This window comes from Nyctibius grandis, chromosome 11 (genome assembly GCF_013368605.1).
Source record: "Nyctibius grandis isolate bNycGra1 chromosome 11, bNycGra1.pri, whole genome shotgun sequence".
NCBI lineage: Eukaryota > Metazoa > Chordata > Aves > Nyctibiiformes > Nyctibiidae > Nyctibius > Nyctibius grandis.
In genome coordinates, this window is record NC_090668.1 from 3,319,947 (window position 1) to 3,340,532 (window position 20,586).

Here is a 20,586-nt window from a genome sequence, read left to right on the forward strand (position 1 = left end):
TGCACGTAGAGGTGGGAGTCTGCATTGGGTGGTCCTCCAGCCTGAAGCGATCTGCACACTGGGCTGCCTGATCCCAGCCTGGGGAGCCTGGGCAGCTGTGGGGTCCCCGTTCCCAGGCCAGTCCCGCAGAGGTCTGTGCAGTACCCACGTGCCCGGCTCCCTGATGCCCGCCCCAGCGCTCTCGCAGCTCAGTCCCATGGGCTGCCCATGCCGGGAGGTGCCTGAGGAGCCCCATGAGGGGCCAAGGGATGAGCCCAGATCTTGGGGCTTGTCCGCAGCACCTGCACAGTGGGTTTGGGGGGAGTGCTTAAACCGGCGCTGCCGCTGGACTGACCCACGTGGAACTACAGCCTGTTCTGGAGCACTGCAGTTCGCTGCCATCAGCAGCTGGCGATGCCTGAGTGCAAAAAGGCAACTCCCTAATCTAGTTCAGTGTTAAAACTCTCCAAATTCTCACCAAACGACCTGCCTGCCCAAAGTTTGACAGCTCCTGCCAGGAGAGGGACCAGCTCCTCCAACGCCTTCCACCTTCCCATTTCTGCGGTAAGTGCCGCAGACAGCCTGTACCTGCGGACCTCTGCCTCTCAAAGGACTTAAACGTTGCTGTCTGCATAAAGTGATTAAGGCTGATACACCGTGAAAGTTAACCCAGCACTGCCAAGGCCACCCATGTCCCTCAGCACCACATCTACACGGGTTTTAAATCCCCCCAGGGATGGGGACTCCACCACTGCCCTGGGCAGCCTGTTCCAATGCTTGACAACCCTTTGGGGAAGAAATTGTCCCTGATCTCCAATCTAAACCTCCCCTGGCACAATTTGAGGCCGTTTCCTCTCGTCCTATCACTTGTTACCTGGGACACGAGACCGACCCCCACCTCGCTACACCCTCCTTTCAGGCAAGTGTAGAGAGCGAGAAGGTCTCCCCTCAGCCTCCTTTCCTCCACACTAAACACCCCCAGGTCCCTCAGCCGCTCCTCACAAGCTCTCCAGACCCTTCTTGTGCTCCAGACCCTTCACCAGCTCCGTTGCCCTTCTCTGGACTCGCTCCAGCACCTCAAGGTCTCTCTTGTCGTGAGGGGCCCAAAACTGCACCCAGGATTCGAGGTGCGGCCTCAGCAGTGCCGAGTCCAGGGGGACAATCCCTGGCCTAGTCCTGCTGGCCACACTAGTGCTGATACAAGCCAGGATGTTGGTGGTCTTCTTGGCCACCTGGGCACAGTGCTGGCTCATATCCAGCCGCCATCAACCAACACCCCCAGGGCCTTTTCCAGCCACTCTTCCCCCAGCCTGTAGCAGTGCGGGGGGTTGTTGTGCCTCAAGTGCAGGACCCGACACTTGGCCGTGTTGAACCTCATACAATGGCCTTGGCCCATCGACCCAGCCTGTCCAGACCCCTCTGCAGAGTCTCCCTACCCTCATGCAGATCAACACTCCTGACCAGCTTGGTGTCGTCTGTGAACTTACTAAGGATGCACTCGATCCCCTTGTCCAGAATGAGAGCAGGCGCTTGTGCGAGGTTGCATGTGCCAGGTAATACGTGCAAGGGCATGCATGTGAGAGCGTGCTTGTGCAAGGGGCACACGCAGACAAGGCAGTGGGAGTGGGGGCACGTGTACACAAGTGCCGGCACCAAGCAGCATGGGAGCGCACGCGTGTGGGCACACCCGCTCTGTGGGCACACAGGGGAGCAGACGTGCGCACACGCACGCACTCACCAGACGTGTGTGAGCGGGGCACTAGGGCACATTTGTACGTGTGTCCCTGGTGGGGGGGAGAGGGTCTTGTGAGTGCAGTGGGGGCTCCCAACCTTTTTCACACCCCTTTGCTGTACCCAGTGTCCCAGGCTATCTTCATCCCAAGGTCTAAGTCCCCAGTGTGCCCTTTGCCTGTGGGGCTGAGGGGGTACTGCTGCAACCCCCTGACCCTCCGTGTGATCCCAGCCGGGCGGGTGCCCCTGGTAGTGGGGGCCACTGGCCTTGGACGTTCTCACCTGCAGATGGGGAGCCTGGGGCAGGGGACGAATGGATACAGGAGCTGAGCTCTACCCATGCCCTCTGTTACCCATGGGGATCCAGGGGGTCTCCTCCCTGGGATGAGGGTGAGGGCAGCAGGGGGAGGAAGCATCGGAGGTGCCCAGGGGTTTACGTGCTGGGGATTCGCCCTGTCTGCCCATCTCCACCATCACCGCCTTTGACCACCTGGTTCCTTCTCCTGCTCCAGCTCTGCCTCCTGACAATGCCACCGAGAATGGGCCAAGCCAGGCTGTGGTCCTCCCAACACCTCCAACTGCCCCATGCAGAGCCCTGCTCTCAGCACCCCAGGTCTATGAGGAAGGGGCGCCTGGGAGACCCCTGCCCAGCCAGGTATGCCGGGAGGCACAGAGCCAGGGGAGCTGTGTGGGGGTCGGCGTGGGGGGGCCCGAGCCGCTGTCTTGTTGCAGGCGGGGAGTGGGGCCGGGAGGACGGGGCAATGCTTCCCCTGTGCCTGGTGTGGGAAAAACCTTCCAGTCCTGGCACCATCTGCACATCCACAGGGGGGAACCCACATCACCCCACCTCCTACTGTGCATCCATCCCCTCTGCACCCTCCCTCCCATCACTCTGAGGCTCATAGCATGAGGCCCCCCCCATCCCTACACCCTTTGCTGCCCCTGGGCCACCCCCCAGCCCCCTGCCCGGTCCCTCTGAACCACTCTTACCCCCCAGGCAAGCAGCCCCACTGCTGTGCTGGCTGCCAGAGATGTTTCTCCCACTCCAGCTCCTACACCACCCATCTCCGCACCTGCTGGTGTCTCCTGGGACACCCTCCACCCTCTGGGACCCCCACCCAGCTCAGGATGGGACCCTGGCACCAGGATGCCTGGAGGGTGCTAAGGCTGTATGGCACAGGCACCAGTCACTGCTGGGAGCCAGGGCTGCCCTGCCATGCCTGCAGCCCCCCGACCCCGGGCATCAGTGGGTCCCCTCCTGGACCCTGACGAGCCTCTGGATCAGTCCCTGCCCAAAGCTCTCCCTGTGAGCCCCCTGGGATCCATCTGTGCCCCATAGGACCCCGTGCCTCCCAAGCCTCCTGTGCCCCCCGCTTCTGTTCTGCCCCTTTGTGTCTGGAGCTCTTGCCCCTGCCCGCCCTCCATCTGTGCCTGCCCAGGGCCAAGAAAGATCCAGTGGGCACCACTGCCTGGGAACGGGGAGCAGCTGGTGCAACTCGTGAACTCTGGGCCACTGGGAGGGCACTGGGAGAATGCAGCTGCAGTGGGTGGTGGCACTGGGTCCTGGGGGCACACTGGGGTGGGAAGCAGGGAACTAGGGGGCACAGGCAGGGTGCTGAGGCCCTGGGAGGGGCTGGGAGCCACTGGGAGGCCCAGGGGAATGGTGACCCTGACGGGGCACTGTGACAGCCCCCAGATCTACTGACCATTGCAGGCAGCAGTCCTGGTGGTGCCGGCCACCCTGGGGTCTGCAGGGGCTGGTGGTGGCTGCAGCGGGGTGTGGGCACCCTGAGACACGCCCCGGAGAGACCCCCAGCCCTGGTAGGGCCGGATCCTGCCCTGGCACTGGAGGGGGACTGATGGGGACTGATACGTATTTAATGAATGGTGGAAATAAATCAGCGCTGTAATGACCTCAGGGAGGTGCACAGGGCATGGCAGGCGGCAGAGGGAAGGGCATTTGGGGGCCACCATACGCCTGGGTGACGATGTTCTCTGAGGAGGCGGTGGGAGGTGGGTGGCTCTTGGTGCTGCAGACCTCCCCAACCCTGGTCAGAGCAGGAGGTGCTGGCAGTCCCGGGAAGGTACCTGTTTACTGCAGTCGAAGGTACATGGGGCAGGGAGGATGGAGGGGGTAGGAAGGGGCACCAGCAGCCAGAGCACCCATGCCTGACTTGGCGCAGGGGGTGCCAGGCTCAGAGGGGCGCAGGGAAGATGCAATCAAAGTGTTTCAGCAGCAGCTCCACAGCCTGGTTCTGCTGGTCCATGCCTGCTGCCAGGCTGCCCGGCTCCCGCTCCGGCCGCAGCAGCGTTGGCCCAAACACGATGCCGATGTTCTGGCGTGTCATGCGGTTGACATCTACCCGCTCCATCACCCTGGGGATGTGGGGGGTGGGGGGTGGTCCCATGCACCCCATCCAGCCCCACTCCTCCCTGCATCACCCTGGGTTTGTACAGGGTTGGGGGGTGGTCCCATACACCCCATCTGGCCCCGCTCCTCTATCCATCGCCCCAGGGGGGGTCCATGTGCCAGGGCTCCATCACTCTGGCATACCCTAATCCTTCCCTTCACTTCCCTGGTGTACCAGGGCCACCTGACACCCTCCCCAGCTACCCCATACTACCCCATAGCCCATCCACCTGTGGGGCAGCTCTAAGCCCACCCCACAGCTGCCCCTAGCCCGGGAGCGACCCTCCCCTTACCGGCAGAGGTGAGCCAGGAGGTAGCGCAGGGTGGCGTAGTTGGGGGGGGGCAGGCTCTGCACCAGCTCAGTCACCCGCTCCACCTGCTCCTGGGGGTCTGGCAGCTCTGGCGGGGTGCCACAGTGGTCAGACACGGTGCCCCCCCCCCTCAGCACCCATAGCCTGGGGACGCCCATGGGGAGTTCTGGGAGGGGGGCACTTACTGACAGCTTCAATGAAGGGGTCGAAGAGCCCGTAGGGCACGAGGGGCTCGGGCAGCTCCCGGAAGAAGAGCTTGAGGGCACCGGTCACCACGTGGACATCGCTCCACTCAGGGTCTGCCAGGCTGAGCCGCTCCTCTGGCAGGAAGGGGGGAGGTCAGCTTGCGCCTGGGCCCCCGCCAAGGCCCCGGCACCACCAGGGCCACCCCCTGCCCGGCCACCCCAGCTGACCTTGGCACAGCTGCTCAGGAAAGACATAGCGCCCGTCCGAGGTCACGGCTCGCTCTGTGGGGATGAAAGAGGGTTCATGGGGGGAGAAGCTGCCTACCCCCATCCCTGGGCATGTGCTCCAACACAATTCCCCTGTCCCCTCCCCAGCACCCCCATCCTCTGCCCCCCCCCCATGCCCTCACCCCGGTCCACAGCAAAACGCAGCTTCTGGATCACAGACAGGTTCCCGTTGACCCGGTAGATCCCGTCAACATCAAGGCCTGGGGAGAGTGAGGAGGGCAAAACATGGTGGGTGAAGTCTGTGTCAGCTGCGGGGGGCACACCGGCTGGGAGGACCCTACCTCTCTCCTCGATGGCCTCCACGCAGAGCCGGACGAAGCGGGGCACGGTGGTGTTCTCCCGCTGGCACAGGGCGTCCAGGCGGCACCCGAACACCTGGTCTGGGAGAGGGCAGCGCTGGGGCAAACCGGGATGGAGGAGCACCGGGACTGCGGTGGGGCAAATGGGACCAGGGGGGATACAGGGATCAAGAGGGGAATGCAGGGGACTGGAGGGTGGTGGTGACTGGGAGAGGACACTGGGAACAGGAAGCGATGCTGGACTGGAGACACTGGGACTGGTGGGTGCACAGGGACTGAGGGGGGGATTCTGGGACTGGGGGAGGAAGGGCGGAGGACAGACACTGGATCAGGAAGGGGACAGGGATGCTGGGACTTGGGAGGGACACTGGGACCAAGGGGGTGTGCAGGGACTCAGGCAGGAACACCGGAGGGGGTCACTGGGACCCACTGGGGACAAGCAGCCAAGGCTCAATGGAGCACTCAGACACCCTCTTCCTCTCCCCCTTTGGGGGCAGAGGGAGGATGTGGGAGGGTTTGGGGGTGTCCCGAGGGTGTGGTGGGACTTGAAGGGAGGTCCTGCAGCTGGGGAGCCCCACCTCGAATGAGCCCCTTCTCCTGCAGGCTCTGCAGCGGGGGCCGCTTCAGCATGAAGCGCCTCAGCTTGCTCTTCACCCGCTTCTTCTCCGAGGCATCAGGGGTGTGGAGGGCACCTGGGGGCACAGCGGCGCCGGGGTGCTGTCACAGTCACAGTCACACCAGCCCTGCTCCCCACCCTCGGCCCCCCAACCCTACCTGGAGCCCCGGCCCCCTCCATGACCCGTGGCACCTCATCCTCGTCCCCGCTGAGCTCCAGGTCCCCAACATCCCCCCGGTGCAGCCACCCCACAGGCACATCCACGGGGTTCTCCAGGTCCTGGGGGGCGGGGATGGTGGTGGACAAGGACAGTTGGGGATGCCAGCGGGGCTGGGGGCAGCCAGGGGACAACCCCTGACCCCCTCAAGACACTCACCAGCCGGCGGATGACCCCCCGGATGGCCCAGGCCCACTCCTGGATGGTGGCTTCTTGATCCGACTGCAGCAGGAACTCGTTCCCCGTCACAGTGCGGAGCTGGGGGGGGCAGCAGGATGGGGAGGAGCAGGGACCCCCTGCAACGGGGGGCTCCAGGGGTGCCCTACACCACCCCCCCATGCCCCAGAGGAGTATACAAGTGGCACTCCTTTGTCCCATTCAGGGGTGCCCTTCTCCGTGGGTGGCATTTAGGAGGATCCCTGTGATGCTCGGACTGTTCCGGAGAGCCCCCCCCGATGTGTCCCCTGGGCTGTGCAGTTCAGGCACCCCCACACCCCAGCTTGGGGTCCCACCCACTCACATGGATGACGTTCTTCTTGCTGGAGAGGTCACGGGCCCAATCCAGGGCAGCCCCCCGCAGATCCACGCTGCTCTCGGGGCGGCTGCTGGCAGGGCACTGGGGGGGCACCGGGCGTCACAGGTGCCTTGTCCCCCTTGTGTCTTCACAGCACCCTGTATTCCTCCACAGCCCTCCCCCTGCTGTGCCCACTGTCCCCCCCCATACCTCCTGATGCGCCAGCAACCCCCCCACTGCCCCAGCCCGCCCCTGTGCCCCCCACTCACCCAGGCAGTGGGTGCCGGTCCCTTGGGCTCCTTGTAGAAGATGAGGCTGTTCCCGGCCAGCACCACCCAGGAGACTCCCCAGCTCTTCCTGCGGGCAGCAGGTGAGGGGCACCCCCAATCCCCTTGGGCGTGGGTGCCCCCTACCCCAGCCAAGCCCCACGCAGCCCCCGGGCCCCAGATCTGCCCCCTCACCCCCAGCCTGGCACGGCCGAAAGAGCCTTTGTGCACGAGGGACATCACTTGTCCGCAGCCCTTCAGCTGTGAAGAGCCGTGGGCCAGGCTGGCATGGCCCCCCTCAGGCTGGAATGCCCGCCCCCAGCTGGCATAGCCCCCCTGGCATAAAGTCCCCCCACCCAGGCTGGCATGGCCCCCCTCAGCTTGGCAGAAACCCTCTGCTCACGTGGGGACCTTCCCCAAACATGGCGTGGACCCCCAGACTGGCAGAGACCCCTGCTTCAATATGGACCTCTCCAAGCCTGGCACAGCCCCCCTGCACCAAGACCCCCCACCCCCAGGGACCCCAGCCTGGCACAGCCCCCTGCACCAAGACCCCCACCCCCGGGGACCCCCGCCTGGCACAGCCCCCTGCACCAGGACCCCCCCACCCCCGGGGACCCCAGCCTGGCACAGCCCCCTGCACCAGGACCCCCCCACCCCCGGGGACCCCAGCCTGGCACAGCCCCCTGCACCAGGACCCCCCCACCCCTAGGACCCCAGCCTGGCACAGCCCCCTCCCCATGCCAACCCCCACCTGAGCTTCCTTCCCCCCTCAGCGATCTTGGTCCTGTTGAGCTGCCCGGCCTTCTGCACCTCCTGCGAAGACAGGATCAGTGCTGCCCCCAGCCCCCCCCAGCCCTCCAGCACCTCCCGGCCCCAGGGTAACTCACCGTGGGCAGGGTGGGGGCGCAGGGCGGGGGCTTGGCGGGGGCCAGGGAGGGTTCGGGGGAAGCTGCCTGGTCCTCCAGGCTGTGGTGGGCGAGGGTCCGGCTGTGGCTCACCTGCTAGGGGGAGACAGTGTGGGGGCACTGCCCAGACCCCCCCTGGTGCTCACCCATACCCTTCCCAGTGCCCCTCGTTATCCACCCACACCTTGACCCCCTCCTGTGCCACCCAGTGCCCCCCCATCTGCCCGTCCCCCCGCTCATGGTGCCAATGGGGCCCCCAGCATCCCTGGAGCTCCAGTGCACCGTGGTCCTGGGGGGCTCGGGGGGGGGGGGGCAGGCCCTGTAGGGGACACAGGGGACCCGGATCAGCCTCAGGGGACGGCATGGCCAGGACCCCCAAGACTGGGCCGTCCCACAGCAATTAGTGCTGGCACTAATTGCCAGCAGCGCAGCAGGGCTGTACCAGGGACAAGTGGGGGGGCAGTGGGGGGGGTCATGGAGGGCACTTGGGGGGTCAGAGAAGGCAATAGTGGGACCACACGGAGGGGGTGGGAGGGAAGATATAGGGGGGGGGGATAATTTGGGAGAATCAAGGAGTCATGGGGGTCACTGTGGGGGGCAAAAGTGGGGGCACAAGGAGGATATAGCGGATGTTGGGGGACATGGGGGCACGGCGCATGGGCATAGGTGGGGACACGTGGGGGGGCTCGAAGAGTATGTGGGACAGTGGGGTGGATGCTGGTGGGGAAGTGGGGGGGCATGGGGGGGCAGGGAGGGATGGGAGCGTGCAGACCCAGCTGGCAGGGAGGTGGGATGAGCCCCTGTACGCCCCACTTCCCCCTCGCCCCATGCCCACCGCCTCCCGGTGCCGCCGGGGGGGTTTCCAAGAGGTCATGCCCGTCTGGGGGTTGTAGAAGAAGCAGCGACCAGAGCTGGGGTCCAGGTGACGCTCCCAAGCCCCCAAAACCTGGAGGGGGGGCCCGGCTGGCACGGGGGGCTCAGTGTGGCCCCCCACCCGCTGCAGCTCCTCAAGGTTGCAGTAGATCATGGCGGCTCCTGCGGGGGGCACCTTGGGGGGACAGATCCTAAACTGGGGGGGGGACACATGGCCAATGCCCCCAGCGTACCCCCAGCCCCATGCCATGCCTCCCATGCCCTGCCCCCAGTTTCATCCCCTGCCCAGACCCAGCAGTGCCCCCTTGCCCTGTCCCCTCAGCCCCCCCATAGTGCCCCACTGCCCTGTCCCCTCAGCCCCCCCAAGCCCCCTTGCCCTCCCACCCATCCCCCCCCCCGTGCCCCTTTGCCCTGCTCTCTCCAGCCCCCCTCGGTGCCCTCCCCGTACCCTCTTGCCCTCCCTCCCATCCCCCCCCCGCCCGGATCAGGGTTTTGCAATTGCTTCCCCGGAGCCGTTTGCCCCCCCTTCCCGTCCCCCCCCGCCCTCCCGCCCCCTCCCCCGCCCGGGCCCGTGCCCCGCTCCCACCTGCCGCCCGCGGCCGTGCAGCACCGGCCCCCCCGGGCCCCTCCCGACCCCGCTGCGGGCGGTGCGGCCCCCCCGGCCCCCCCCCCGGCACTTCCTCCGCTGCCCCACGGCGACGAGGAAGCGGCGGCAGCGAGGGCGGGGTCGGCGGGTGTTGGGGTGCAGGGGGTTGTGGGGTGTGGGGAGGGGAGAGGAGGGCAAGGCTGGGGGTGCGGGGGGTGCAGGGGGGCGATGCAGAGGGTGAGCCTGGGGGTACGAGGGGTGCAGGGGGTGAAGTTGGGGTGCAGGACGTACAGGTTGGTGATGCAGGTGGGTGAGGTGGGGGTGCAGGTGGGTGATGCGGGGGGGTGCAGGTGGGCGATGCAGGGAAGTGAGGTTGGGGGTGCAAGGAGGCGATGCAGGGGGTGCAGGGGGTGAGGTTGGGGGGTGCAGGGGGTGCAGATGGGTGATGCAGGGGGGTGATACAGAGGAGTGAAGCTGGGGGTTGCAGGGGGTGTAAGTGGGTGATGCAGGAGGTACGGTTGGGAGTGCGAGGGGTACAGGTGGGTGATGCAGGGGGGTGAGGTTGGCGGTGCAGGGGTTGCAGGTGGGTGATGCAGGGGGGCAGGGTTGGGGGTGGAGGTGAGTGAGGTTGGGGGTGTAGGGGTGCAGGGAGGGGACGCAGGTTGGAGACACAGTGTGTGGGTTGAGGGAGGGAGGGAGGGGGCAAAGGCTGGGAGGTGTGTGGGGAAGGGGAGCACCGGCGAGGCTGCAGGGGCTCAGAGAGGAACAGGGTTGGGGGCACAGGGTGGCCTCTGGGGGCCACCTGGCCCCCACTCACCCCAGTGTCCTGAGCCAGCAGCTCCTGATGGGACTGGCACCGCAGCAGGGTTGGGGGGGCAGCAGGCAGGGCCCCCTCTGTCAGCTGGCTCCTGCCGATGCAGTGGCCCACGGGGCAGGTGGGGGTCACCCTGGCATCTGGTGGGGGGGCTGGGGGTGGGCCACACAGGTCATCCAGTGAGCGGTACTGTGGTGGCAGACCTGGGGGAAGAGAGGAGGGTACCCACTGACCCAAAATGACGCTTTGTGTTGCAGGTGGGGGCAGAGGCCCACACCCCTGGGCCCCAACCCTGTTTTTCCCAGTGTCCCCCTGCCCCCAGCAGCCCCAGCCCTATGTCCCCAGTGTCTCCCCATGCCTGCAGTCCTGTGCCCCTTCCACCTCCTGCACTCACAGCCCTCTGGCCTCCACCATCCCTCACATGGGTGTCTCCCAGCCCTGTCCCCCCAATGGGTTCTCTAGCCCTGCCCCCCCAGTACCTCCTTATCCCGTGCCCTTAATGCCCCCAGCCCCGATCTTCCCCCCAGCCTTGTGCACCCAGACCCCCAGCCCGGGACTCCCAGTGGTGTGTCCCCCAGTCCTGGACCCCCAGTGTCCCCTCATCCTATGCCCTTAATGTCCCCAACCCCTTGCCTCCACCTCAGTGCCCCATGGCTCCGTTCTCCCAGTGTCCTGCCCTCCCAGTGCCCCATGGCCCCAGCCCTGTGCCCCTCTGCCCCGCTCACCCATACCCGGAGGCTGGCTGGGAGGCAGCGTGTTCCGTCTGCCGGTGTCACTAGGGTCCAGCTCGGCCACGTAGGTAGCAGGGACGAAGAAGGGCCGAGCCCAGCGGGACTCGCTGGCCCGTCTCACCTGCCACCAGTCCTCGTTGGCTTTGTGGAGCAGCAGGAACTGCTCGCCAGCAGCCATGGCCACGTGCCGCCCGTCCTCAGCACGGTACGTGTAGTTGTAGAGGGCGCGGAGCACCACGGCCGGCTCAGCGCGCCGCCACCGCCGCCCCTCCAGCCGCCACCGCCCTGCCAGCATCCTCACCCCGCTCAGGGCACCTGGGCATGCTACAGCCTGGCCCTCATCATCTGCAAGGGCACAGGACCGGGGGTCAGGGCAGACATGTCCCATAACCCCATGGCTGGCATGGCCCCAGGCTGTGGTGGAATGGGGCTGAGCGGTGCCTCGGGTGGCAGCAGGGACCCTGCCTGCAGGGCCAGGACTCAGGACAATGTCATGCCCCATGGCCAGGCTGTGCCCATATCCCAGGCTGTGCCCCATGGTCATGGCAATGCCTCATAGCCAGGCTGTGCTCCGTAGCCGTGGATGCCCCCCCAACCACGGCAATGCCCCACAGCAATCCTGTCCACAAGCACTGGAGGTACTGCGTGCTGCCCCAGTTCCTGGTGCCAGGGCAGCCAATGCCTGGCCCTGGGGTACAGGGGACCGAGGGGGACCAGAGGGACTGGGGGTGCTGGGGTGGCTGGGGCTCGGGGACCTGCAGGAAACCCAGCAGTTGCTGCAGCAGGAAGCAGCGAGGCTGCGGCTTCCTCACACCACACGGCACAGGGCTGGGGGGTGGTGCTGGGGGGCCTCAGCTCCATGGCCCCATGGCATCCGGTGCCGGTGCCTTGGTCCTCATCCTATGGCCCTGCAGCCCCCCCCCAGCCCCTGGGTCCCCATCGCACAGCCCTGTGGATCCCAGTCCCTTGGTCCCTATCCCAAGCCCCCCTGGTCTCCCCCCACTATATTCCCTGGTCCCCAGCCCCACAGCCCCAGGCTCCCAGACCTGCAGCCCCCCCCAGCTCCATGGCCCTACAGACCCCCCAGCCCCTGGTCCCCATCCCACAGCCCTACAGCCCTGTGGCTCCCAGTCCCTTGGTCCCCATCCCAAGGACCCCCACCTGCCCATATTCCCAGGCTCCCACACCTGCAGCCCCCCCAGCCCCCCGCCCCCCCCAGCTAGAGATACACTCACCATCTTTGGGGCACCACTATGGTGGGCAGGACCCTGATGCCAGAACGGAGAGCTGGTGGGGGCTGCCATGGGGTGCAGGCGGAGGACTCGGGTGTCCTGCCCGCACCCACCATCCCCGGGGTGCGGGGATTAGAGCCTGCGACCCCGCTCGATGCTGCCGGAGGGGTCAGGGAGGGGGGACAAGGCAGGGCAATTGCGGTAATTGGGGGGGAAATCAACTGGGAGGGGGCAAATCAGCTTTACCCCAGGGGAGGACCCCAGCCCGGTTGTGCCCCACCCCGGTGTCCCACTGACACCCGCCCCCCGCTTCCCTTCGCTCTTTCTGCCCGACTGGTTCCTGGGGCACCGGGGTGGGGTGGCAGGGAACAGGCCGGGGGGGTCCGGCTGTGTCTGCACGGACCCCCGGCCCAAGCCAGCGACCCCCCGCTAGCGGGACCCCCCCCGATGTCCCCCACACACCTGTTCCTGCGGGGGTGGTGGGTCGGGCCCGCCCGGAGCGGAGGCAGCGGGGACACCTCCCGGGGCCATGTGACAGGACGAGAGGGGACGCTGCGGGGGGGGACGGGGAGCCGAGGGGGGGGGTCCTGCCCCCCGGCTCCCGGGGCGAGAAGGGAGAGTGTCCCGGTGGGAAAGCGGGGAGCGGGCACTCGGCTGCCGGGGTCCCGCGGAGGGGCCGGGGGCTGCGGGCGGGGGGAGGGGGGTGTTGCGGGACCGTGGCCCCGGGAGGGCAAGTGCGGGGAAGGGCGGGGGACCCCAGTGCACCTCGGGGTCCCTCCCCACGGTGGGGGAGGCACAACACAGCGGGGTCGTGGTGTGACGCGGAGCGCCGTGCTGCCGGGCGCTGCCCTGACCTCCCGGGCCCTGACGCAGCTGGAGCAGAGGATGCTGCGGGCCGCGGCGGCCCCGCCCGGAGGCCACGGCAACCCCCGCGGGCCGGGTCCCCGGGCCGCCATGGCGACAGCGCGGCCGGGCTCTCGCGAGAGCTGGAGGGGGGGGGGGGGGCCGGGGGGGGAGAAGCGGCCGCCGCCGCCGCGCGGTGCATGGTGGGGGCTGCAGTGAGGCGGCGGCCGGGCCGGTCCCGGCGTGCCCCGCGCGCGCCCCCGTTGCGTCAGCGCGCGGCCATGCGGCTGCGGGTGGCGGCGGGCGGCCCCGCCGCGCTCAAGGTGCTGGCGGCCGCGGGGGCCGCCGCCGCCCCGGTGCAGCTCCTCTGGGGCGGCCCCTCAGGTGAGGCCGCCGCGGCGGTGGCAGCTCGCCTTCCCCCTAGCACCGGCCCCGGTGATCCCCACCGGGAGCCGCCGGGCCTGACGCGCTTGCTCCCCCCCCAGCAGAGCGGCCCCTCGCCCCGCTGACCCCCCCGTGGGTGCCCGCCCTGGAGCTGGACAGCGGCACCGTCCTCTTCTCCCCCAACGCCATCTGCCAGTAAGTACCGAGGCGGGGGGGCGCGACCCTGCAGCCTCCAGCTCCCCCACCCACCCCTCAGCCCCCCCCGGTTCGGGTCCTGCACTTGTGGCACAACCCCCCGCACCGCTACAAGCTGAGGGAAGAGTGGCTGGAAAAGGCCCTGGGGGTGTTGGTCGATGGCTGGCTGAATATGAGCCAGCAGTGTGCCCAGGTGGCCAAGAAGGCCACCAGCATCCTGGCTTGTATCAGCACTAGTGTGGCCAGCAGGACCAGGGCAGGGATCGTCCCCCTGGACTCGGCACTGGTGAGGCCGCACCTCGAATCCTGGGTGCAGTTTTGGGCCCCTCACGACAAGAGAGACCTTGAGGTGCTGGAGCGAGTCCAGAGAAGGGCAACGAAGGTGGTGAAGGGTCTGGAGCACAAGGAGAAGGGTCTGGAGAGCTTGTGAGGAGCAGCTGAGGGACCTGGGGGTGTTTAGTGTGGAGAAAAGGAGGCTGAGGGGAGACCTTCTTGCTCTCTACAACTGCCTGAAAGGAGGTGGGAGGTCAGTCTCTTCTCCCAGGTAACAAGTGATGGGACGAGAGGAAACGGCCTCAAGTTGTGCCAGTGGAGGTTTAGATTGGAGATCAGGGACAATTTCTTCCCCAAAGGGTTGTCAAGCGTTGGAACAGGCTGCCCAGGGCAGTGGTGGAGTCCCCATCCCTGGGGGGATTTAAAAGCCGTGTAGATGTGGTGCTGAGGGCCATGGGTTAGTGGTGGCCTTGACAGTGCTGGGTTAGCAGTTGGACTCGATGATCTTAAAGGTCCTTTCCAACCAAAATGATTCTATGATTCTAGGTTCTTTTTCCTCACCCGTGGGGAGGAGCCCACTGACCTCACCAACCAGTGGCTGGAGTGGGAGGCCACTGAGCTGCAGGTGGGTGCCCCAGGGGTGCAGGGCAGCCCCCACCATCCTGGCCTACCTGACCCTTCCTGTCTCTCTCTGCTCCCAGCCAGTCGCCTCAGCAGCCCTGTACGCTCAGCTGGTGCACGGCAAGAAGGGGCTGGAAGCAGTGGAAGCCCTGGGGAAGTTGTTGGCCCACATAGAACAGAACTTATCCAGGAGAGGCACTGCCTACCTCGCCGGGGTGAGTGGGAGCACGGGGTGGGGGGAGCCCCGCTCCTTTGGGAAGACCACTGGGGAGTGGCTGGGCCCTTCTCCCTGGAGAGCTGAGCTTTCTGCTGCCTGCCCTGAGGCAGAGCCCTGAGCTTGCCTTGGGGCTGCCTCAAGGCCTGACTCTGCTTCTCTGGCCCAGGACACTAAGTCAGTGGCTGATGTGGTTGTGTGGGGTACCTTGTTCCCTGTCCTCCAGGATGAGACCAGCCTGCCAAGTAAGAGTGACACAGGGGTGCTGAGAGGGAGCATTCCTTGTGTTCCTATGGCTGTAAGAATCACGCTGCTTTCTCTCTCTCTCGCCCCCCAAGGTGAGCTGCAGGTGCTGAGGACCTGGTTCCAGAGCATGATGATCTCGGAGGCCTGCAGGAAAGCTGCCGACTCCGTTCTGATGCCCAAGGCACTGCTGGAGTTCAAGTCCTACCTGCAGAAGCAGCCTCCACCCTGCCTGGCCATGGAGAGAGCCACCAGTAACGAGCCCGAGGTGCAGCCCTGGCCCCTCTGCTCAGCCTTGGCCCAGGGATGGGCCCCTGTGGGGCTGGCGGTGACAGGCGTGCAGATCCTCACTGGGACCAGCCTTCCCCGCAGGAGGAAGAAGGTTCCGAGCGTGCCCTGACGGAGGAGGAAATCACAGCTGCTGCGGACGCCTGGGCCCGCGGTGCTGCCGCACTGCCCAAGCCCTGGCAGCCTCAGAAACCTGTGTGAGTCCCAAGATGACACTAGGGCTGGCTGTCCCAGACCTCCGAGGGGCCGGGCAGGGGCTCCCAGGCTGATGCCACGTTGTTCTGGGGTGGGGCGGTTGCTCTTTGTGCCTGCCCTGACTGCCCCTGTCCATGCCAGGCTGCCTGTGGAGGGCGTGAGGAATGTCCTGATCACCAGTGCTCTGCCCTACGTGAACAACGTGCCCCACCTCGGTAATATCATTGGCTGCGTCCTCAGTGCCGACACCTTTGCCAGGTGAGACCTGGCTGCGGGAAAGCTCCCTGGGGCCGGGGGATCATCGTGGGGGGCTGTGCTGCCCCCAACAACTGCCTGGGTGTCACAGGCCCCTGCCTGCAGGTACTGCCGCCTGCGGAACTGGAACACGCTGTACGTGTGCGGCACAGACGAGTACGGCACAGCCACCGAGACTAAGGCAGTGGAAGAGGGGCTGACACCCCAGGAGATCTGCGACAAGTACCACACCATCCACGCTGACATTTACCGCTGGTTCGACATCTCCTTCGACTACTTCGGCCGCACCACCACGCCGTACCAGACCACGTGAGCAGCTGCATCCCCCAAGGGCTCGCATGGAGGGGCTGGTGCTGGGAACGTCTGGAGGGAGCCCAGCGTGCCTGGCTGAGGGTGCTCTATGGCTCTCCAGGGTTCCCTGGCTGATGGGAGCTGCCACCCTCCTCTTCCTCTCCTATCCTAGGATTGCCCAGGACATCTTCCAGCGCCTGCTGGCCCGTGGTTTCCTGCTGCAGGACACTGTGGAGCAGCTGCGATGTGAGGAGTGCCAGCGGTTCCTCGCCGACCGCTTTGTGGAGGGCACCTGCCCCTTCTGCAGCTACCAGGAGGCCCGGGGGGACCAGTGTGATAAATGTGGCAAACTCATCAATGCTGTGGAGCTGAAGGTGGGACAGCATCCCTCTGGGGACCACCCCACAATCCCTTCCACCCCGCTCTGCCTGGGACCTCTAGCCTTGTCCTGGGCTCCTTCCCACCCATGTTCTTCCTCTTGACAGAACCCGCAGTGCAAGCTCTGCAAGGGCATCCCCGTGGTGAAACCCACCCAGCACCTCTTCCTGGACCTACCCAAGGTGAGCTTCATCCCTGGCGGAGTGCGGAGGGGATGGGGCACCTCCTGGTACCACTGACTGTCCCCATGTGTTCCCCCACAGCTGGAGGAGCGGCTGGAGCCCTGGCTGGAGCAGTCCTGGGCCACGGGGGACTGGACAGCAAACGCTCGCTACATCACTCGCTCCTGGATCCGGGATGGGCTTAAACCCCGCTGCATCACCCGCGACCTGAAGTGGGGCACGCCTGTGCCCTTTGATGGCTTCCGTGACAAGGTGGGTCCCACCTGGCCCCTCGGTTGCGGCGTCTGTCCTCAGGTGCCCTGCCTGGGGTGTCCCGTGCTCATGTATCACTCTCCCCTCAGGTTTTTTATGTGTGGTTTGACGCTCCCATTGGTTACTTGTCCATTACGGCCAACTACACTGACCAGTGGGAGAGGTGGTGGAAGAATCCACAGCAGGTAGGAGCCTGGTGCTGCCGCAGGGTGGAGGTAGGGACAGAGCTGGACATCAGGGTCCACTGATACGTGTGTGTGTGTCCGTCCCACTACCTCTCAGGTTGAGCTCTACAACTTCATGGCCAAGGACAATGTCCCATTCCACAGCGTCATATTTCCCTGCTCGCTCCTGGGGGCTGATGACAACTACACCCTGGTGAACCACCTCATTGCTACAGGTACTGGGGGGTCACCATGGATTGGGGGGGGTTCCACACTTCCCTGCTTTCCCTCAGTACTGGGAACAGTCCAGAATGCACAGGCACAGAACTGCATTTGCCCTGCTGGACTTGGAAGCCCCTTTGAGCTCAGCATGAGCCTGCCAGCACTTTGACAGTGTCTCCCTGTGTTGTGGGGCGGTTCCCTTCCTGGGAGAGGGCTGGATCCATGCTTGGGCCCCACGGTGGGGTCTCTCCTGCCTTCCCCAGAGTACCTGAACTATGAGGATGGGAAGTTTTCCAAGAGCCGGGGTGTGGGAGTGTTTGGAGACATGGCCAAGGACACAGGCATCCCTGCAGACATCTGGCGCTTCTACCTGCTGTACGTGCGGCCTGAAGGGCAGGACAGTGCCTTCTCCTGGAGTGACCTCATGCTCAAGAACAACTCAGAGCTGCTGAACAACCTGGGCAACTTCATCAACAGGTTCTGGGACACCCTGGAAGTGGCAGGGGCTGTCTCTGCCCCCAGGCTGTGCTCATGCCTGCTCTGCCTCTGTCCCCAGAGCTGGCATGTTCGTGTGCAAGTTCTTTGGTGGCACTGTCCCCAACATGGTCCTGACACTGGATGACAAGCGGCTCTTGGCCCGTGTCACCCTGGAGCTGCGCCAGTACCACCAGCTGCTGGAGAAAGTCCGGTGGGTAGCTGAAACCCCGGGGCTGGAGCAGGGCTGGATTGTCAGGAGGGTGGGGGGGCAGAGACCTGACCTACAGCAGGCGCTCAGCCCCCCTCCATTCCACCCCAGCATCCGCGATGCCCTGAGGTGTATCCTTAGCATCTCTCGCCACGGCAATCAGTACATCCAGGTGAACGAGCCCTGGAAGCGGATCAAGGGGGATGAAAAGGACAGGTAGGGAGAGAGAGGGGAGACGGGGTGGTGGGCAGGGCTGGGAGCTGGCACCGATGGAGGGTTTCCTGCCCCGCAGGCAGCGTGCAGGCACAGTGACTGGCGTGGCAGTGAACATGGCTTCCATGCTGGCTGTCATGTTACAGCCCTACATGCCCAGTGTCAGCTTGGCCATCCAGGGGCAGCTCTGCATCCCCCCAGACTGCTTCATCCTGAGCCATGACTTCACCTGCACCCTGCCCGCCGGGCATCGCGTGGGCACGGTAGGTGGCGGGGGGAGGTAAGCTGTGCATGCCCCCCCAGGCAGTGTATGGGTGGGATCAGGGGTGCTGGCCCTGCAGGGGTGACCCCTCTTCTTCTTGGCTCCAGGTGAGCCCCCTTTTCCAGAAGCTGGAGAATGACCAAGTTGAAGCCCTGCGCAAGCGCTTCCAGGGAGGGCAGGTGAGTGGGGGCTGCGGTTACTCCTACAGCTCCTCCACCTTGAGCACCTCCCAGCCTCTCCACCTCTGCTTTCTGTCCCTCTTCACTTGCTGTCTCACCTTTCCCAGCCTGAAGACCTTGCTCTAGAGCCCCAGGTAACTCCCTGGGACTGCCTCAGCGATGCTGCAGCAACCCCCCCTCCCCACCACCTCCAGCATGAGGGGGGGTGGGCACAGAGGGGCTAATCCTGGGGGCTGGGACTCACACCTACTTCTATCCTTCCACAGGCCAAACAGACACCTCCAGCCTCAGAACCTCCTCCAACCCCAGCAACCCTCCTGGCTCCAGGTGACCCCCAGCTGATCCAGGAGCTGACAGAGGAAGTGGCCAAGCAGGTGAGTGGCAGCAGGGACTGGCACTGTCTTGACCTTACCCCCCCAAGCCCTTATCACCTTCCCCCCCATTCCAGGGCAACCATGTTCAGCAGCTGAAGGCCAACAAGGCAGAGAAGGCCCAGATTGACATGGAGGTGGCCAAACTGCTGGAGCTGAAGAAGCAGCTGGCACTAGCAGAGGGCAAAAGCCCCCAAGTCCCTGTGCCCAAGGAGAAGCGGAAAAAGTAGCACCCAGCTCCTCTGTGCTGGTGAGCAGCCCCAGCACTACCCAGAGACCACACTGGGCTGTGCTGGCTCATGGTTACATGTGTGTAATAAAATGCAAAAACTATACAGTTGTGTACAGAAGCAGTTCCCTCCCCACAGCATCAGTCTGTGCCAGGGGGGCATTGCCTCTCCAGTTCATGGCTGCCCCCCAGGTCCACAAGGGCAGCAGACTCCTTGTTCCACCGGCTGCGGGGCAGCGTTGGCCCCTAAGCCCGGCGGAGGTTCACGATGCGGTCGATGAGGGCTGCCCGCGTGCGTTCCACCTCCGCGCTGAGTTGCCGGATCTCTTCCCGGAGTTGCTCGTTGTGGGCTGTCAGCTCCAGCACCCGCTGCTCGTTGGCCCGCTCCTGGCGCTTGGCCAGCTCCCTGCTCGCCGCCATGCTGCTGCACCTCTTCCTCTTCACTCCACGCCCTGCAGCTCTCCCGGCCTCATCCTCCTCTGTGCCCAGCCGGGGTGGGGAGCTCCTGGCGGACGCTGAGCCCGGCGGTCCTGCTGGCTCTGCGCTGCCTGTGCTCTCTGGCCCCAGCAGCTCCAGGAGCTCAGCAGCCAGGGCAGCATCCAGCTCGCAACCCTCTGCACCACTGCCAGCCCCCTCCGTGCCCCACAGTGGGGCCAGCTCTGCCTGCAGGGAGAGAGGACGAGCCAGCCCCAGGTGACAGGTGCCCCCTGCCTTGTGTCCCCAACACCAGGGGTAGTGCTGGCCCCTCACCTGCTCAGCCCCCCAGGGTGGGGAGGGTCCACTGGGCTCTGCTGCTGCCAACACCTCCTGCAGGTCCTGGTACCAGGCTTCCAGCTCCCAGCCGGGCAGGGCGGTGGCAGGTGCCCCCGCAGGCAGCCCCTCGGCTGCCATTGTCACCTCCGGGCCAGTGCCGCACTGCAGGGAGAAGAGGGGGTGAGTCGGGACGGGTCCCTCAGCTCCGGGGCCTTGCTCCCTGCAGGGGGCCGGTCCCGGCAGCCCCAGGGGACCCCCCCCCCTTACCTGCTCTCAGGTGTGGTGACCGACAAGGACGCACTTTCTCCTGGATGCCTGGGGAGAGCGACAAGGTCACGCTTTGCCCTCACTGCCGCCACGCAGAGGGTTCCCAGCCCTATTCCCGCTCCCGGGGCTACCGCCAGCTCGGGCGGGGGTGGGGGGTGGTGTATAAGGTACTGGCGGGGATCGGTGTGCCCCGAGGGCCCCGGCGTCCCTCCCAGGACGGGACGGAACGTCTCCGTGTCCTCCTCGGCCCCCAGTGCCCCGGCTCCCCGGTGCCCTCCACGGTGCCCCCCCCCGGCGCACCTTCCTGGGCGGCCCCGGCTCCCCGCGGCTCCGGCCCGACCGCTGCCCCCGGCTCATCCTCATACACATCGTCCCGCGCTGCTCCGCTCCCGCTGACGACACCGCTGCCGCCCGCGCCCCTTTTAAGGGTCCCGGCGTGACGTAACGCTGGCACCAGACGCAGCCAATGGGAGCTCACCGCGCTGTGACGCACGGGGCGGTGCAAGCCAATGGGAACGGGCGAGGGGAGGGGCGAGCGCCACCGCCCCGCGGGCAGGAGCGGCCCCCGCGGGCCGCGCGCCCCGGGGGGAGTCACGCGGGCGGATGATGCAATGGCGGGAAACCAGCCCCGCCCCGTCTTAAAGGGCCCGCGGCGGGGGCGGGCGGA

At 66.1% G+C, this 20,586-nt stretch overlaps 4 protein-coding genes and 1 pseudogene across 12 annotated transcripts in view; 2 read left to right on the forward strand and 3 right to left on the reverse strand.

The window, feature by feature from the left end:
* Positions 1-20,586, forward strand: part of LOC137668903 (protein FAM118B-like) — a 398,331-nt gene that overhangs the window by 178,472 nt on the left and 199,273 nt on the right. The window lies entirely within an intron of this gene.
* LOC137668860 (serine palmitoyltransferase 1-like) overlaps positions 1-20,586 on the reverse strand; it is a 283,413-nt pseudogene that overhangs the window by 66,401 nt on the left and 196,426 nt on the right.
* ARHGAP9 (Rho GTPase activating protein 9) lies at positions 3,573-12,901 on the reverse strand. 7 transcript variants are annotated; one of them, XM_068410839.1, is made up of 18 exons: positions 12,423-12,503; positions 11,964-12,117; positions 10,729-11,073; positions 10,001-10,200; positions 8,560-8,772; positions 7,707-7,820; positions 7,571-7,632; positions 6,820-6,907; positions 6,557-6,652; positions 6,196-6,294; positions 5,978-6,098; positions 5,782-5,895; positions 5,186-5,284; positions 5,027-5,104; positions 4,845-4,898; positions 4,617-4,751; positions 4,414-4,519; positions 3,573-4,086 (listed from the first exon to the last, which is right to left on the reverse strand). In XM_068410839.1, exons 3-18 carry the CDS (start codon positions 11,021-11,023, stop codon positions 3,906-3,908), a joined length of 2,055 nt encoding a protein of 684 aa, XP_068266940.1. In that variant the 5' UTR covers positions 11,024-11,073; positions 11,964-12,117; positions 12,423-12,503; the 3' UTR covers positions 3,573-3,905. The 7 variants fall into 7 exon arrangements, with proteins under 7 accessions (XP_068266940.1, XP_068266938.1, XP_068266936.1 ...); XM_068410837.1 differs by having other exon boundaries at positions 7,707-7,817; positions 10,723-11,073; XM_068410835.1 differs by having other exon boundaries at positions 10,723-11,073.
* Positions 13,085-19,005, forward strand: MARS1 (methionyl-tRNA synthetase 1). Of its 3 annotated transcripts, none has more exons than XM_068410832.1 (22): positions 13,085-13,187; positions 13,292-13,382; positions 14,202-14,280; positions 14,357-14,491; positions 14,660-14,735; positions 14,829-15,001; positions 15,094-15,218; positions 15,358-15,474; positions 15,577-15,780; positions 15,935-16,136; positions 16,248-16,322; positions 16,404-16,574; positions 16,664-16,759; positions 16,857-16,974; positions 17,224-17,437; positions 17,517-17,648; positions 17,757-17,861; positions 17,938-18,121; positions 18,228-18,299; positions 18,407-18,433; positions 18,566-18,673; positions 18,748-19,005. In XM_068410832.1, the coding sequence occupies exons 1-22, from the start codon at positions 13,085-13,087 to the stop codon at positions 18,898-18,900; spliced, it is 2,760 nt and encodes a 919-aa protein (XP_068266933.1). In that variant the 3' UTR covers positions 18,901-19,005. The 3 variants fall into 3 exon arrangements, with proteins under 3 accessions (XP_068266933.1, XP_068266934.1, XP_068266935.1); XM_068410833.1 differs by having other exon boundaries at positions 15,106-15,218; XM_068410834.1 differs by lacking the exon at positions 18,407-18,433.
* DDIT3 (DNA damage inducible transcript 3) lies at positions 18,968-20,335 on the reverse strand. The gene is made up of 4 exons (XM_068410846.1): positions 20,220-20,335; positions 19,920-19,967; positions 19,650-19,814; positions 18,968-19,562 (listed from the first exon to the last, which is right to left on the reverse strand). The coding sequence occupies exons 3-4, from the start codon at positions 19,788-19,790 to the stop codon at positions 19,146-19,148; spliced, it is 558 nt and encodes a 185-aa protein (XP_068266947.1). The 5' UTR covers positions 19,791-19,814; positions 19,920-19,967; positions 20,220-20,335; the 3' UTR covers positions 18,968-19,145.